This window comes from Carassius auratus, chromosome 2 (genome assembly GCF_003368295.1).
Source record: "Carassius auratus strain Wakin chromosome 2, ASM336829v1, whole genome shotgun sequence".
Taxonomy (NCBI): Eukaryota; Metazoa; Chordata; class Actinopteri; order Cypriniformes; family Cyprinidae; genus Carassius; species Carassius auratus.
The window spans coordinates 28,122,969-28,139,249 of NC_039244.1; the positions used below are offsets into that span (position 1 = coordinate 28,122,969).

At 41.0% G+C, this 16,281-nt stretch overlaps 1 protein-coding gene across 1 annotated transcript; it reads left to right on the top strand.

The window, feature by feature from the left end:
- The first annotated feature begins 375 nt into the window (after nt 1-375).
- Nucleotides 376-15,027, top strand: LOC113039314 (peroxiredoxin-6-like). The gene is made up of 5 exons (XM_026197148.1): nt 376-494; nt 12,921-13,077; nt 13,154-13,300; nt 14,091-14,237; nt 14,320-15,027. The coding sequence occupies exons 1-5, from the start codon at nt 403-405 to the stop codon at nt 14,461-14,463; spliced, it is 687 nt and encodes a 228-aa protein (XP_026052933.1). The 5' UTR covers nt 376-402; the 3' UTR covers nt 14,464-15,027.
- Nucleotides 15,028-16,281: the final 1,254 nt, after the last annotated feature.

Consider the following 16,281-nt stretch of genomic DNA (forward strand, 5'->3'; position numbering starts at 1 on the left):
ATCAGAAGAATGACTGTCAGTGAGAGAATGGATTGAATATTCAGAGCAAGCAGGTTATGTCACATGCCATTGATACTGATCACAAACAAGTGTGATGCCGTTACTCAACAACATTGTGCTTGAAGAGCAGGTGACATTTTTCATGAAAATTTTATGTAAATTGTTTTTCCAAAGTACACACATCCTCCAATGACGGACTTGAATCAAACTGGAATTTGGCTACGCAGCTACGCAAAGCTCTTTTGATTATCAGTTATAGAAGACCACAACCACTTGCTTTTTCACGTTCTTTGAGTCATACGTGTAGAGAAGAATTCGCTTACTCTCTCACACCCTCCCACACACCAAACCACACTTCCCAGCATGCACCACAGAGACCGAGAGACAGACAGATGCTGCAGGATGCCGGGGATGCTGTTAGGAGACATCTTTCCCAACTTCGAAGCCGATTCCACGTTTGGCAGAATGAAACTACATGATTATCTGGGAGATTCGTAAGTGATGAGAGCATGTGTCTTGTGATGTGAGAGTGTGTTGTGTGTTATATGTGTTGTTCATCATAGATACAGCAGTTTTATTCTCAATGCCCACTTCCTGAAGTCACTCTCACAGTATTCCTCTACTTTCTATCCTCCTCTGTGTTCTTGTTATTATTAACTGGTAATGAACTGAAATGAATGACTTGGATTTAAGATTTAAGTTGGGTGGCATGGCTATAAGCGAGTCTCTCTTATAATTTCCTCACAATGAACTACATGCAGAGTTGCTTTGTGTCCAAACCTGTCTTTGTCTGAATTGTGGTTGTGTTTGTAGGTCAGTGACACCAATTTTACCACTTCGGGTACATGAAAATGCTGACAGAGGTTGACACACATAAAGACCAGAGTCAGCTAAATACATGTTGTGTGTGTGTGTGCGTGTGTGTGTGTGTGTGTGTGCATGTGTGGTTCAGGTAGACCTTATGCTGTGGACTAAACATCCTTGCAAGAATAATAAAACCTGACTTTTCTGACCTTGTTTGGTCATTTTTTGGTACTTCCTAACAGTCCTACAGAGTGTATGAGCAGCACAGACGTGTGTGTTCAGTGATTTCAGTCCTGCAGACTCTTTCGTTGAATGTCTTGTAGTGATGAAGAGGCTTCACCGTAATGATGCACTGAGTGATGGCTCTTTAGTTACCAGGACAGGCCGTCATTCAACCCTGAGAAACTCAATGATCTGTGGTTTAGAGGATTTTCTGTTTGTTTAACAGTGTTCATATTCATCTGTTCCAGCCTGACATTCAGAAAATCTATTAACTTGGCCTCAAAATACTCAAAGTCACTGCCAAAATCTCTTCAGCAGACAGACACTTGACCCGTGTCTCATCTCTGTGGTCCGTTAGTCATCATGTTGGTAAACCTCTCTAGATCCAGCTCACAGATATCACTCGCTGAGAGAGGAGGGGAGCTTATCCACTGGCCAAAATCAACATCCTGATCAGCTGTGTGTGAAGGAGATGTGTTACTGCGTGTAGCACACTAGATACTGACTGGTTTTCAGACCCCCCCCCCATACACATTCTAGAGTGGTCTTTTATTGTGTCCAGCCTGAGGCACACCTGTGTAATAATCCTGCTGTCTAATCAGTCTCTTGATATGCCACACCTGTGAGATGGAGGGATTATCTCAGCAAAAGAGAAGTGCTCACTAACACAGATTTAGACAGATTTGTGAACAATATTTGAGAGAAATAGGCCTTTTGTATACATAGAAAAAGTCTTAGATCTTTGAATTCAGCTGATGAAAAATGAGGGCAAAAACAAGTGTGTTGCATTAATAATTTCTCTGTGACTGTTGTGGCTCTGCCTCTGCTTGATTTCCTGCTCGTGCCACATCTCCTACAGTTATCAGCAATTCTTCTTCAGTCAGACTGGTGTTAGTAGGGAAGCCTAGACCCTTTTTCCTGTTACAGTCCTTTCCTAATTTCAGAGATTAACCCATTCAGCAAAACTGATAGGAAACGATCTCCTTTGCCTTGAAATGTAAAGCTATACACTTTCACCTTTCTTTTGTTTATATCTTGTAACTTCGATCCAGTCAGATTGTGCTGCTGATTTGAAATATATTAAATATAAGTGTGTCAAGCCTGCACGCAATATTACCGTGCATGCACTTACCTTTTTTTTTTTTTAAACATTTGTTTATTGATTTTCAAGTGACATAACAGAATCAAGAGGTAACAAATCGGGTGTCAAGACAGTGTCAAGTACAACTGACAAGAAAAAATAAAATAAAATAAAATAAAAATAAATAAAAGATAAGGAATAATAGTAATAGTTTAAATGGTATAATTTTCTTGTAAAAAAAAAAATATATAATAATAATAAAAAAAACAAATAAATAAAAAAAAATAAAATAAAATAAAATAAACAGAACAAACCAAAAACACAAAATGGTCACAACCCACTAAATAAAAGTCCAATATGTTCACTTACACATAGATTAATAAAAACATCACAGCATTCTACAAATTCACACAAGAAGAAACTCACAATTAATAGACAATCAGGGTGACTACTCTGGAATAGCCGTAAAAGTCAATCCCTCAACATGTGCAAAAAATGGACCCCAAGTTTTATTAAACTTTGCAAGAGAACCATGTATCGAGCACCTAACTTTCTCCAACTTCACAAACTGAAGAATGTCCCTGATCCAAGACAAATGAGAAGGCGGTGCAGGAGACTTCCACCTTAATAAAATCAAACGTCTAGCCAAAAGGGAGACAAAGGCTACAAAATCAGCTTTATATTTAGGAAGTTGCAAAGTAGGAGGTAAAACTCCAAACAAAGCCGTACATGCTGTTGGATCAAATTGAACCCCCGTACAAACAGAAATAGAGTCAAATATCTGCGTCCAAAAATTAAATAGTGAAGGACAAGACCAAAACATATGGACATGGGTAGCTGGAGCCTGATGACATCTAATGCACGTGGGATCGACATTGTTATAGATTTTGGAAAGCCTCACTCGAGTGAAATGGGTACGATGTAGAATCTTGCACTGGATCAAACCATGTCTAGCACAAATAGATGAGGAGTGAACCCGATGCAAAATGGCAACCCACAGCTCCTCCGAGATTCCCTCTCCTAGATCCTCCTCCCATTGGGTTTTAATTTTATGCTGCGGGGTAAGCTGCAAAGAATAGATGAGATTGTATAAACGGGAAATCGCACCCTTAAGGGTAGGCAATGGGGTTAAAAAGGAGTCGATTAGAGAGGCCACTGGGAGATTTGGGAAATTGGGGCTAAGATTGCGAATGAAACTACGAACTTGAAGATATCTAAAAAAATGCTGTTTAGGCAAATGGAATTTCTCTGAGAGTTGCTGGAAGGATGCAAATGTACCAGCAATATACAAGTCCCTAAATGCCTTGATGCCATAATCAGACCACAAAGAAAAAGCCCCATCAATTAAGGAAGGATGAAAAACAGGGTTAGCTGATAAAGGTGCTAGGAAAGAGAAGGTCTGTAAACCAAAATGGCGTCGAAATTGCTTCCAAATTTTAATAATGGATTTAACTAAAATATTGTTGCAAAAAGGGGAGGGAGAAAAGCCAAGAGGAGCGTGAATGAGGGCAGTCAACGAAGCAGGTTTAACAGAAAACATCTCCATACTCAACCATGTAGGAGGAACTGGTGCCCCCTCCAGAGAAATCCAAAGCTGAATTACTCTAAGGATGGAAGCCCAGTAATAAAACCTCAAGTTGGGAAGGGCCAAGCCCCCAAGGGTCTTAGGTCTCTGCAACAGCTCCTTTCGCAAACGAGGGACCTTCCTGTTCCATATAAACTCAGTGATTAACTTGTCTAATTTTTGAAAAAAAGACTGAGGAAGAAAGATGGGTATGCACTGGAAGAGATAGGACAATTTTGGGAGGATATTCATCTTAACCGAATTGACCCTGGCCATAAGGGAAAGAGGCAACAATGACCACCGCTGAAAGTCCATCCGTATCTGATCTAACAAAGGGGCAAAATTATAATGAAACAAATCTTCAAATCGGTCTCTAATCTGGATACCAAGGTATTTAAAACCAAATGGGACAATTTTGAATGGGAAACCCTGAGCCGCATTTTGGGCATCTTGATTTAAAGGAAACAGCTCACTCTTGTCCAAATTTAGTTTATAGCCTGAAATCTGACCAAATGACCTAAGAATGTCAAGAGCAGCTGGAACGGAGACAGAGAGATTGGAAACATATAGTAATAAGTCATCTGCATAGAGGGAGACCTTCTGTTCAAGACCATATCTTGTTATTCCAGTGATGCGTGGCTCTGAACGAAGCGCAATAGCCAGAGGTTCAATAGCAACAGCAAATAAAAGAGGACTTAGAGGACAGCCCTGACGAGTGGAGCGGTGCAAAGGGAAATAATCTGAATGGGTGTCATTAGTTCTGACAGAAGCCACAGGGGATGAATAGAGCAACTTAATCCAAGAAATGAACTCCTGGCCAAAACCAAATTTCTCCAAAGCGTAAAAAAGATAGTTCCACTCCACTCTATCAAAAGCCTTCTCCGCGTCTAATGAAATTACGGCTTCCGGCCCCATTGAGGTGGAAGGATTATAAACAACATTGAGAAGTCGTCTGAGATTAAAGAACCCATGTCTGTTCTGGACAAAACCTGTCTGATCAGCAGAGATTATCAAAGGCAAAACTGATTCCAGTCGCAGAGCAAATAATTTAGACAGAAGTTTTACATCTACAGGTAAAAGACTAATTGGACGGTAACTTGAACAGGAAAGAGGGTCCTTATTCTTTTTTAAAAGTAACGATATGGAGGCCTGATTAAGAGTGCGAGGTAATTTAGAAAGAGTAAAAGATTCATTGAACATTTCTAACAAAACTGGTGCTAATTTATCAAAAAAGGTCTTGTAAAACTCGGTCGGAAAACCGTCCGGACCTGGACATTTTCCAGACTGCATAGAAAATGTAGCCCTTTTAAGTTCATCTATGGTGATCGGACCCTCTAACTGCTCAGCAATATCAGCATCTACCATAACCAACTCCAGTGAGTCAAAAAAACTCTTCAGGGCTGACATATCAGACCCAACCTCAGAATTATATAAAGAGGAGTAAAACAGTTTAAACTGATCATTAATTTTTTTAGGATCAGTTGTTACACCAGAAGGAGTATGAATTTGTGGAATCTGCTGAGAGGAGGAAGCCTGTCGAAGCTGATGGGCCAAAAGTTTGGTCGCCTTATCCCCAGATTCATAATAACAATATTTAGCCTTAAATAAGAGCTCCTCAATCTCTTTAGTAGAAAGAACATCAAACTCAGCCTGAAGAGAGAGACGATCCTTATATATGTTAGGGGATGGGGAGGAAGCATAGATATTATCAAGCTGGGAGATTCGTAACCTCAAATCCTTTAATTTTTTTTTCCGTTGTTTGTTCTCATAGCTGCTGTATGAAATAATTTCACCTCTAATGTATGCCTTCAAAGTCTCCCAAAGAAGGGAGTCTGAGATACCTGGAGTTCTGTTGGTAGTAAGAAAAAAGTCAATTTGATTAGAAACAAACTTAACAAAATCCTCATTAGATAGCAAGCGCGTATTGAGACGCCACGGGGGGCGTATAAGTTCACGTTCCTGTATGAATAACTCCAGTGTGGTCGGAGCATGATCTGATAATAGAATAGTATCATAAGAGCAAGACTGAACAGAATGGAGAAAACGGTTGTCCAGGAGAAAATAATCAATACGAGAAAAGGAGTGATGTACATGAGAAAAAAAAGAATACATTTTACCAGACGGATTAAGAAAGCGCCATGGATCAGAGACTGAGAACTCATCCATAAAGGATAAAATGGTCTTAGAAGACCTCGAGGGCACACCTGGTCTAGTAGAAGAACGATCTAATACAGGATTAAGCCAACAGTTGAAGTCACCCCCCATAATAAGTAGATGTGTGGACATGTCAGGTAATTTGGCGAACAATTGATGGAAAAAATTGTCGTCGTCCCAGTTTGGACCATACACATTGGCCAGAATCACAGAATTACTATATAGCTGTCCCGTAACAAACACAAACCTCCCATTGGGGTCAGCTATTACATTAGAGCACACAAAAGGAACCGATTTATGAATCAAAATTGCAACACCCCTAGATTTAAAATTAAAACTAGAATGAAATACTTGACTGACCCACCTCCCCTTTAATCTGATATGGCTGGAAGATTTTAAGTGAGTCTCTTGAAGGAAAACAATATGGGCACCTAATTGTTGAAGATGGTGAAGAACTTTGCTACGTTTAATAGGCTGATTTAAACCATTACAGTTCCAGCTAACAAATTTGAGTCCTGTCCCTGAATGTCGTGGCATCCTAGACTGCTGCATGCTAGTCAAGTGTTAGTATACACTGCAGCATGGAATGTATGAATGTAACAGTCACAGAAATAAATTAAAACATGGGCGACCTGACTAACCAAAATACAAAACACACAGCGAGAGAAAAAAAGAGAACTCCCCACACCCCCACCCACCACCCCACGAGCTGAAGCGTCTTCCCAAACAAGACGCGAGCAAATCCTACAAACTAACAAAAACATCCTAGCACGCTCCTTTAACAGCACAAACCAGTAGCGCACATGCGAGTTGTAATAAAGCATAAAAAAAATATATAAACAAACACAGTATCAAAATATGAAAAGTGACTCAAGTCCAAGTGTCACAAACCTAAAGCAGTGCAGTTTACCAACAGAAAACGGGTTAAATTAACTCCGTTTACCAAACAGACTGCCAGCCGCTTTCAAATTGTAGCTCCAGAAGAGACACCAGACTTTAAGTTCACCTTGACAAAGTCCATTGCAGTGGCTGGGTCCTCAAAGTTGTGTGTAGCTCCACCGGGAAGAGTGATCTTCAAAATCGCAGGAAACATCAATCCAAACTTCACTCCAGGACACGAATGTAACAAACGTTTTACGTCCGTGAATGCAGCACGTTTCTTCGCAACTGACGAAGTATAGTCAGGAAAGAGAAACAGTCTTTTACCTTGGTGGAGAAAAGGGGCCTCGCTGGCCCGGCGTAAAATGTCATTCCTCACGTGAAAAAAGTGCACACGAATCACAAAGGGTCGGGGTGGTTTACCATCACTGGGCTTGGATCGGAGAGTGCGATGCGCCCGATCGAGCAGGGGCAACTCCTCCAGGCCGAGGGAGTCCATCAGCAGCTGGGCAATAAATTCAGTAGGGCGCCCACCTTCGGCCCCCTCCGGCACACCTACCAGCCGTATGTTGTTCCTCCTCGCTCTACCCTCCAGGTCTTCACACTTATCGGTCAGCTGTTTAACCTCGGCTTTTAGCGTGGAAACTGTTGAATCCAGTGAAGTTAGCAGGTCACTGTGGTCAGTGCACGCGCGCTGCAACTCCGTAATAACTTGATCATGGGAGCTGAGTTTTTGTTGCATCGGTTCAATTGCGTGCCTAAGCTCCTCTCTTACCGAAGAAATGTCCGCTCGAAGCTCGCATGACAGCGAGTCTATTTTGCCGCAAATATCCCCTTTCAACTGATCTAACATAGCCCGGAGATGATCCAAATTGGGCGCACACTCGGGGTCCGTGACTAACTTCGGCGGAGATGCAGGCTCAGTCGAGGGAGAAGCTTTATTAGCACGGCCTGTGCGAGCCGAGTTTCCACGTGCAGCTGCCATTGTCGGTTGAAATTCCCCCAAAACACACCAAAACTGACAAAGTAATCGTCACAATTTTGCACCAGCCTAATTAGTGAAAAGAAACTGTATTAAAGAGTTAAAATAAACACAAACTCGCGGAGCGAAATGGAGACACGTCTTACATATTCGGTGTCCAACCACGCCCCCCATGCACTTACATTAACTCTGAGTCTGCGCACTGTGCTTCTAACGGCAGAGAGAGAGAGAGAGAGAGAGAGAGAGAGAGAGAGAGAGAGAGAGAGAGAGAGAGAGAGAGAGAGAGCGATCGCTTTTTTTTTGCCTCACACTTTTCTTTTCCTAATTTTACAAGTTGCAAGTTACAAAAAACAGTGTTTGATCATGGCCAGGTGTTCTCCGATGACTCCAATCGCACAGGTATTACACACAATGTTAAACAGACCCGGGACCCGAGGTAATAGATCGGACCCGACTGAACCCAGCTGATCATTTAAAATATAGACCCGAACCCGTACGGGTCCCAGGTGCACTGTGAAGACCTCTACATCAACGCACATGTGCAGTCCTTTCAGTTTCAGTGTTTACATGCACTCTCATATTAGAATAGGAATAAATAGAAATTTAATTTGGATAATTTTGTCCTGCTTTGTATGTAACAAAGATAATGTTCATTCTGCTTACTGTCCATAACTGTTTAGTATAATAACTGATATAACAGAAGAGAAAAGCAAGGAGAAAGTGCCACCTGTTTTATACAATAAAAAATACACAACTAATTGCATATTACACAGTTATGTTCAATGTCATGTCATGAATACATTTGTTTAATGTAGTATTAGAGAGCACAGAAGGCAGTGTTTAAACCTTACACATAAGAGTCTCAGTTTATTAACATGTTCTACTGTGGAAATTAGTGCTTGTGACACCAGTATCACACATACACTTCCTTTATCCACCGACTTGAGATGAAAAATAGTTTGTGCCAAAATTACACACTTATGACAGACTTATTATAGCATTGCTAGAGGACTATGACTCATAACAGTTATATTGTTCAGTATGCTGAGTGTGAACTTATTTCTCCAGAAAGCAATGATGAACTGCCTTTAACTATCATTTTGCATTATTGACACACACTGTTTTCCTAATTAATGTTGTTCAGTTGGTAAAGGCATGTGAGCCTTTTTTCACTCATCTGTTTAAATTATATTAAGCCTAAAAGTTTTGCTTAATTAAGGGCTCGGCCACTTGAGTGACAGATGGATAGCAACCAGCTCCCGCCTTTTTGCCCATTTTTGATTATCTGGGAGAGTCGCACGGTGACACGTGATGGCGACGGCCCGCTCTACACACTTTTGGCTTCAGAAATGCTCTTTGGAAACCAGTGGGTGACGCTACAAACACTACGTCCATGCTTTTATAAAGTCTATGGTTGTACAACTGCAGTTGTTAGGGAGTTTGGAAATGTCCCAGAGAGAAGTGAGGCATTCACGACTTCTAAAAGATCTGCTCCCAAGCAGCTACCAATTGTTTCAAAAATAGACATAGAATCTTTTTGATATTTTGGCCAAATCTGTCTGACCTCTGCATTTCTAGAGGATATGCTAATCGCCTTCCTGATATTTATGATCTTCTCAGAAAAGAAGGAAGCAAACTCATTGCATTTGCTGTCTGAGAGCATTTCACTGGGAATCTGACTTGGGGGGTTTGTCACTGTTTATAAGGTTTGAGAAGTTCTGTCTAGCTGTGGCTAGTTTCACATTAAAAGCATGAAGGCTGTCTTTATAGATGCTATAGTGGATTTCAAGTTTTGTCTTCCTCCACATCCGCTCTGCTTTTCTGTATTGTCTTTTCATAGTCTGAACTGCTGTTGATCTTCTCCAAACTGATTTCTGTCTGTTTGTTTTCTTATTATTGGAGCAATATCATCAATAACATTCTTAACTTTTGAGTTGAAGGAATCAAGGAGAATATCAACAGAGTCTGCAGAAATGCTTGGTGTTAAAGATATAGCCTCCATAAATAGTACACGTGTGTTCTCGTTTATGCATCTCCTTCTGACAGAGACAGATCTAGATTCAGTGGTAGCAGAGATCAGTATATCAAAGAAAATACACAAGTGATCAGATAGTGAAAAGTCAAAAGTGTTTAGAACCGTTATCATTTCTTTTGTAGTTTTGTTGTCTGCATTATCTATGTGAATATTAAAATCCCCTGCAATAGCAAAACAGTCAAACTCTGTGGAAATCATTGATAACATTTCTGTGACCTCTTCAACAAAGGCTGGAGAGTATTTTGGAGGCCTGTAAATAATAATAAACAGAATGCGTGGAGCACCTTTCAGCACAATCCCTAGATATTCGAAAGACAAGTACTGACCAAATGACACTTGCTTGCATTGATAGACATCTTTAAATAGAGCAGCTACACCCCCACCTCTCCTAACAGTCCTGCAAACACTCATGTAAGTGAAGTTAGGAGGGGCTGCTTCATTGAGGACTGTTGCACTGCAGCTGTCTTCAAGCCATGTTTCATTTAGAAATATAAAATCCAGATTGTTTGTGGTTATAAAGTCATTGATTAGAAATGATTTATTTTTTAGTGAGCGAATGTTTAAAAGTGCTAGCTTGATGGCAGTGCTTGGTGTCTTTACATCAATCTTAGTTTGATGCATAATAGGTCGCAGATTAGATGAGTTTGCCCTTCGGCTTGAGATGGCCTTAGACTTTCTATCACGTGATAAAACTGAAATAGAGAAAGCTACAGGCACACTGGGTTCCCGCTTGGTCTGTAAGCATTTGTCAATGTTGCTGCTATTATAGCGGGGACCCGACACATATCACTGAGAGCTGCTATCAGTTGTTTTTGGTTCACCTTCAGCAGATAGAGGGTTTGGGCCCTGGCGTTGAGGCAGCGGTCGGAGAGCTCTCATAGGAACAGGGCCCACAGGCTTTGGTGGTTGGGGGGCCCGCCGTTTTTTAGTTGATATCTGCGGGCTAGCAGCGAATGAGTGGGAGAGTTTAGTCCCAGCATACACCAATTCCTCCATTTTCTGTGAGAAGCACAGAAGTGGAGATGCTGGAGAAAGGGATAATGTGTCTGGTGAGATGGGCTGTGTCTCTGGTGTTTCCGGTGGCTGTGATGTGTTGTCCTGGCTTCCCTGGCTGTTTTCCAGAAAGTCATCCCTGGGTGCTGAATCTTGTAGCTGTTTTGATACATCACAGTCAGTCTGTGAGCTCTGTGCGCAGGGCTCAGCAGGGATAGTGTCTATCAGCAGTGCATGTTTTGTCTGCATGGTGTTATCAGTGTCCTTGTGAGATATGTCAACCACATGATGACTCGGACCCGGTGTGTGTGTGTGTGCTGAATGGATTGACACACTCTGCTGAAGGATGACGGAGGGAGAAGTAGATATTGTCCTTAAGCACTCTGGCACCAAGTTTGTTTGGGTGGAGGCCATCCGGTTTAAACAATTGTCTATGGCCCCAGAAAAGATTGAAGTTGTCGATGAAATTCACTCCTTTTATATTACAAGATCTTTGTAGCCATGTGTTCAGCCCAAGCAACCGTGAAAACATATTTGTTCCCCTTGCTGGGAGTGGTCCACTGATGAACGACTGAACTTTGAGTCTTCGAAGTGTTTCAAAGAGTTCACTGAAGTCCTTCTTAAGGAGTTCTGACAGCTCTTTCTGAATATCATTCTTCCCCACATGGATGATGATTCGATTTGCAGTCTTGTGCTTCATCAGAATGTTCTGAAGTTCCTTGTTCACATCAGAGACCGTTGCTTGAGGAAGGCAGCATGTTGTTGTAGTCCTGCTACGGATGTTTCTGATAACAGAGTCACCCACTATCAGAGTCCTGGGCTCGGCTGCGCTCTGAGCTGGAAGCCACTGTCTGCTCGTCCTTAAGCGCCTGTTAGTAGCGGTGTTTGCTGCTGGCTGATCAGATCCATATTTAAATACATATGGGGATTCCTCACCCACATTCATTAATGCTTCAAATCTGTTCTCAAGATGTTTAGGGGGTGGTAGAATACCAGTATTCACAAGCCTTGTCATAGTCGAATCTGGGGTAGAGGAAGCTATGGCAGCAATACGAGAAACTCGTGACAATCTGATTCTCATCTCTCATGTTCATGCTCTCATGTTCGTTTGGGTCTTGCTCCCTGTTTGTGCCATCGATTAGTGTGGTGATCAGTTTTGGCTTGTTCCTCTACACTTGGTATAAACTGTTGAGATTCAGCAGATTCATGGGACTCATCGGCTGTTTGCTGACGGGTCCATGACGACGGTCTGCTGAGTGTTCCGTCTGTTTTGGAAGTCCAGAAAGTAACTTTGTTTCAAGAATCACAATCCTTTGTAGAAGTTTGCAGCAGTTCATGCAACAAGTAGATCCAACAGGAGACATTTTCTCTCTCTTCTGTTTGGTAGGCAGTTGTTTTCCCGTCTCCGGAATGTAAACTGCTGGCAGTGGGAGGCAAAGTCTTCTTTTTGTAGTATTATTCCAGTCACAACGTTTTTAATTTTAGCGTTTGTGCCAAAAATCTGTTAGCATTGTGCTGATCTGCTGAAGTAAAAAAATCTTAGAAAGATCTGAGAAAAGTACAGAAAAAAGAAGCAAAGCACAGAGCAGTAAACTAGAACGTCCGAACGGTAGCAAAGCCAGAAGCATGAAGTGCTCCAAGATTTCTTGGTAAACGGGTGCAGTGACTTTGGTTTTCAAAAAACACAATGGACCAACACCAGCAGATGACATTTCACCCCAAATCATCACCGACTGTGGAAACCTAACACTTGACTTCAAACAACTTGGGCTATGAGCTTCTCCCCCCTTCCTCCAGACTCTAGGACCTTGGTTTCCAAATGAAATATAAGCTTGCTCTCATCTGAAAAGACAACGTTGTCTGTGGTTCAGCTAATTCCTTGACACGTCTGTGTGTGGGGCTCTTCTCTGGCAATCAATGTTTTTTTTTTAAATGTTTTTTCCTGGCATGAGAAAAGTAATGAAGTAAGGAATGGTTTTAAAATCTGCTTTCATTTCAATATACACATTTACATTAAAAACGAAGTAAATGGGCTTGTAGGCAGGGTTGTAGTTCTCAAGACTGGTCTCAAGACCCATTTCTGGAGTGCTGGTCTTGGTCTTGATGTGGTCTTGGCTACCACACTAGATGTTGGATTCTGAAACATCTAAAGTACTGAAATGTTTGAGATTGTTACTCCATGAATGAAGCATGTTTCCTCCATCAGCTGGGGTGTCCTGTTCTCTCATCCGCGAGACTTCACTCCCGTCTGCACCACTGAACTCGGCAGGGCAGCTCAGCTCAGTCCTGAGTTCAGCAAGCGTAACGTGAAGCTGATAGGGCTCTCCGTCGACCGCCTGGAGGAGCATCACAGCTGGAGCAAGGTTTGCCTCTGTCAGTCTGAAGTGTGTGCTCCTGTGAGACTGTGAACTGGTAATGAGTCCCGACGCCTGATTTCAGGACATCATGGCTTACAATAACATGGAGCCTGGGAGCGAGTTTCCCTTTCCCATCATAGCGGATGATCGGCGGGAGCTGGTGGAGACCCTGGGGATGCTGGACCCGGAGGAGAAGGACCAGAGCGGGATGCCACTCAGTGCCAGATGTGTAAGTGCAGAGTTCATGAATACAGGTTTAGAATTGGGCTGGAAATTAATCTGGAAAGAGTTTTGGGCTTTTCTTTTGCCAACAAGTGTCAGCGAACATGAACATGTAAAGAAAATAAAACTAATGAGGGTTAGACAGGATAAGATAACCACCCCACCTTGATTTTTTTAGACAGCATTAAATCTCATCTTAGCACATGATGAATGTTTATGCTATATTTAATTTCATCAGTGAGATCTATGACATTGTATTGCAATGAATATCTACGTTTTTTGTGTCTATTTGTTAATGAGGGATCTGTGGACACATCAGTTTTTAGATTTGTGGAGTGAAAATTATAGTTTTTACTTTGAAGTAAAAAGATAAAATCAGACCCTTGGGGTAAGATGGGACGCCATAAGTGGCATGTTATTTTTACATTTAATACTCAGTGAAACTCATGTAATTATTTAACATTTCCATGAATTTGATGTACAATTCAGACATCGTCACTTCATTAAATCCTAAAGGTTTACCGAGTGAAATCATTAAATTAAAATTCAATTAAAATATGAGCAGTTAAATATGTAAATATTCATATTTCTTTTACTGGGATACATAGTTTTTCAATTATTCATCTAAAGTGTCAAAACACTACTTTAAATAGAATAGCTGTTTTAATATTTTTATATTATTGACACTTTAAATATATATATATATATATATATATAAATACCTCATTCTGTAAAAGTTTAATGAAATTTGATAAACTATCATTGAATGAGCTCTGAATGGTGTGTTCTTCTCTCAGGTGTTTGTGATCGGCCCGGACAAGAAGTTAAAGCTCTCCATTCTCTATCCAGCAACAACAGGACGAAACTTTGACGAGATTCTGCGTGTCATTGACTCGTTACAGTTAACGGCACACAACCGCGTGGCTACGCCTGTGGACTGGAGGGTGAGGAGCGTCTGTTTGGAGATTGATCAGTGCTGTGTTGATTCTTCTGTCTGTGTGTAATGTGTGTTGGTCTGCTCTGAAGCCTGGGAACAGTGTGATGGTTCCTCCCAGCATCCCTGAGACCGAGGCCTCGACGCTCTTCCCTGCAGGAGTCTACACTAAAGACCTGCCGTCTGGGAAGAAGTACCTGCGCTACACACCACAGCCCAGCGCACATCAGCAGTGAACTACAGACGGAGCTGATGATCAGAAACGAGAAGCCAAAGTCCTCACAGATTTGTTTTTAATGCTTTATTTTAAGCGTAAATCACTCTTTCAGTTTACAGGCACGTACATTTTCTAGAAATGAAATTTTTTATTATTAATTTACACACCCTCAAGCCATCCAATATGTACGTGTTGTTTTCCTCGGCTGCCCATTTTTGAGAAATAAAAGAAAGCATATTGGAGGAGCACAGAATGAATCTCTGTGACTCCTGATGATTTATTGAGGTCTTAAGAAGTGAAACAATCAGTCTGTGGAAGAAACTGAACATTATTTATAATCCAGAGCCCCAGACAAACGGTTCGGAGGGATGTCCGGTTCACAAACAAATCATTTATTTTGAACCAGTTCTTTTTGGTGAGCTAGATAAACCAGTTCATGGCTCGAGCAGCACAGATCTACCAGTCACTTTCAGACGCCTGACAGTCTCTCCGACTGGAAATGAGCTGAAACAGCGGCGAATCCGATCCTGTGATGAATGAACTGATTCAGTGCTCCAGTTCTGAGGAAACCGTTCGTCTCGGACCGATGAGCCGCTGATATGAGCATGTGTGAACCGAGAGCTGGAATGAAGGAGCGAAAATAGCATTTTTATGATTTCTCACTGTTTATGTAAAAAGGTGAAATGATGAAGACTAGTTTACTCACTTTATATGTTTTGGACAAGTAAAACATCCATGTTTCAAAGCATTATTGTGTGCTTTAATGATATTCTTGCGTATACATCACGTCATTGTGTGATTACATAAACTAGAGAATTGAACCGGTTCACTGAAACAAACCGTCTGATAGAACCAGTTGGCAGAAAATAATCAGATTTCCCTGTTTGAGACTCTGGATTACAATAATGGATAATAATGTTGTAAATTATCTTCAGTTTCTTGCACAGACCGTTCGTTTTGCTTCATAAGACCTCAATATTTCATCAGGAGCCACAGGGATTCATTATGTGTTGCCTGATGTGCTTTTTTGACTCAGAGTGACGGTAGCCATTGACTTGCACTGTACGATTCACCACGACTTCAGCTAAAAATCATCTTACTGTTGTGCTGAAGAAAATAAGTCCGCAACATCTTAGCTGGCTTGAGGATGAGTAAACTAACAGCACATGTTCATTTTTGGGGGAATTATTCCTGTATTGTCGACATTTTGCAAAAATAAAAAACAAACAAAAACAATTCTAAATTGTATTTTTTACATTTTCAGTAATCAATGATTTATTAAATCTAAGTATATACCAAGTTAGTATTTTAAGCATTTTTACATTTATTCCAAAATAACTGTAAGAAACAAAGTGACACATTTCAATATCATGTTTATTTTGTGAATTAATGTTTTTAAAACCCACACACAAATAAATCATGTTTAACTAATCTTTAAAAAAGACTTGGTTCCTCTTCCTCTTTTACCTGATTTCATCTGTGTGGTATTTAGGTGTACAAACTAGATTCCAAAAATATTGGGACAATGTACAGTTTTTCTCTGAGAAACTCCTTTCTGATATTGCTCCACTATTGTTCGCTGCTGCATTGGGGAAATTGGTGATCCTCTGCCCATCTTGACTTCTGAGAGACACTGTCACTCTTTTTATATCTTTTTATATCCACTCATGTTCACAATTGACCTAATAAGTTGCAGATTGGTCCTCCGGCTGTTCTGTTATATGTACATTTATCTTTTCCGGCCTCTTATTGTTACCTGTCCCAACTTTTTTGGAATGTGTAGCTCTCATGAAATCCAAAATGAGCCAATATATGGCAAGATATTTCAAAATGTCTC

What these genes read in the sequence shown, in the direction of transcription:
- LOC113039314 (XM_026197148.1), top strand. Translation starts at nt 403, where the DNA reads ATGCCGGGGATGCTGTTAGGAGACATCTTTCCCAACTTCGAAGCCGAT. An exon ending in CATGATTATCTGGGAGATTC is followed by an intron (nt 495 to 12,920) that starts GTAAGTGATGAG and finishes TTCCTCCATCAG; the next exon opens with CTGGGGTGTCCTGTTCTCTC. An exon ending in CTACGCCTGTGGACTGGAGG is followed by an intron (nt 14,238 to 14,319) that starts GTGAGGAGCGTC and finishes TCTGCTCTGAAG; the next exon opens with CCTGGGAACAGTGTGATGGT.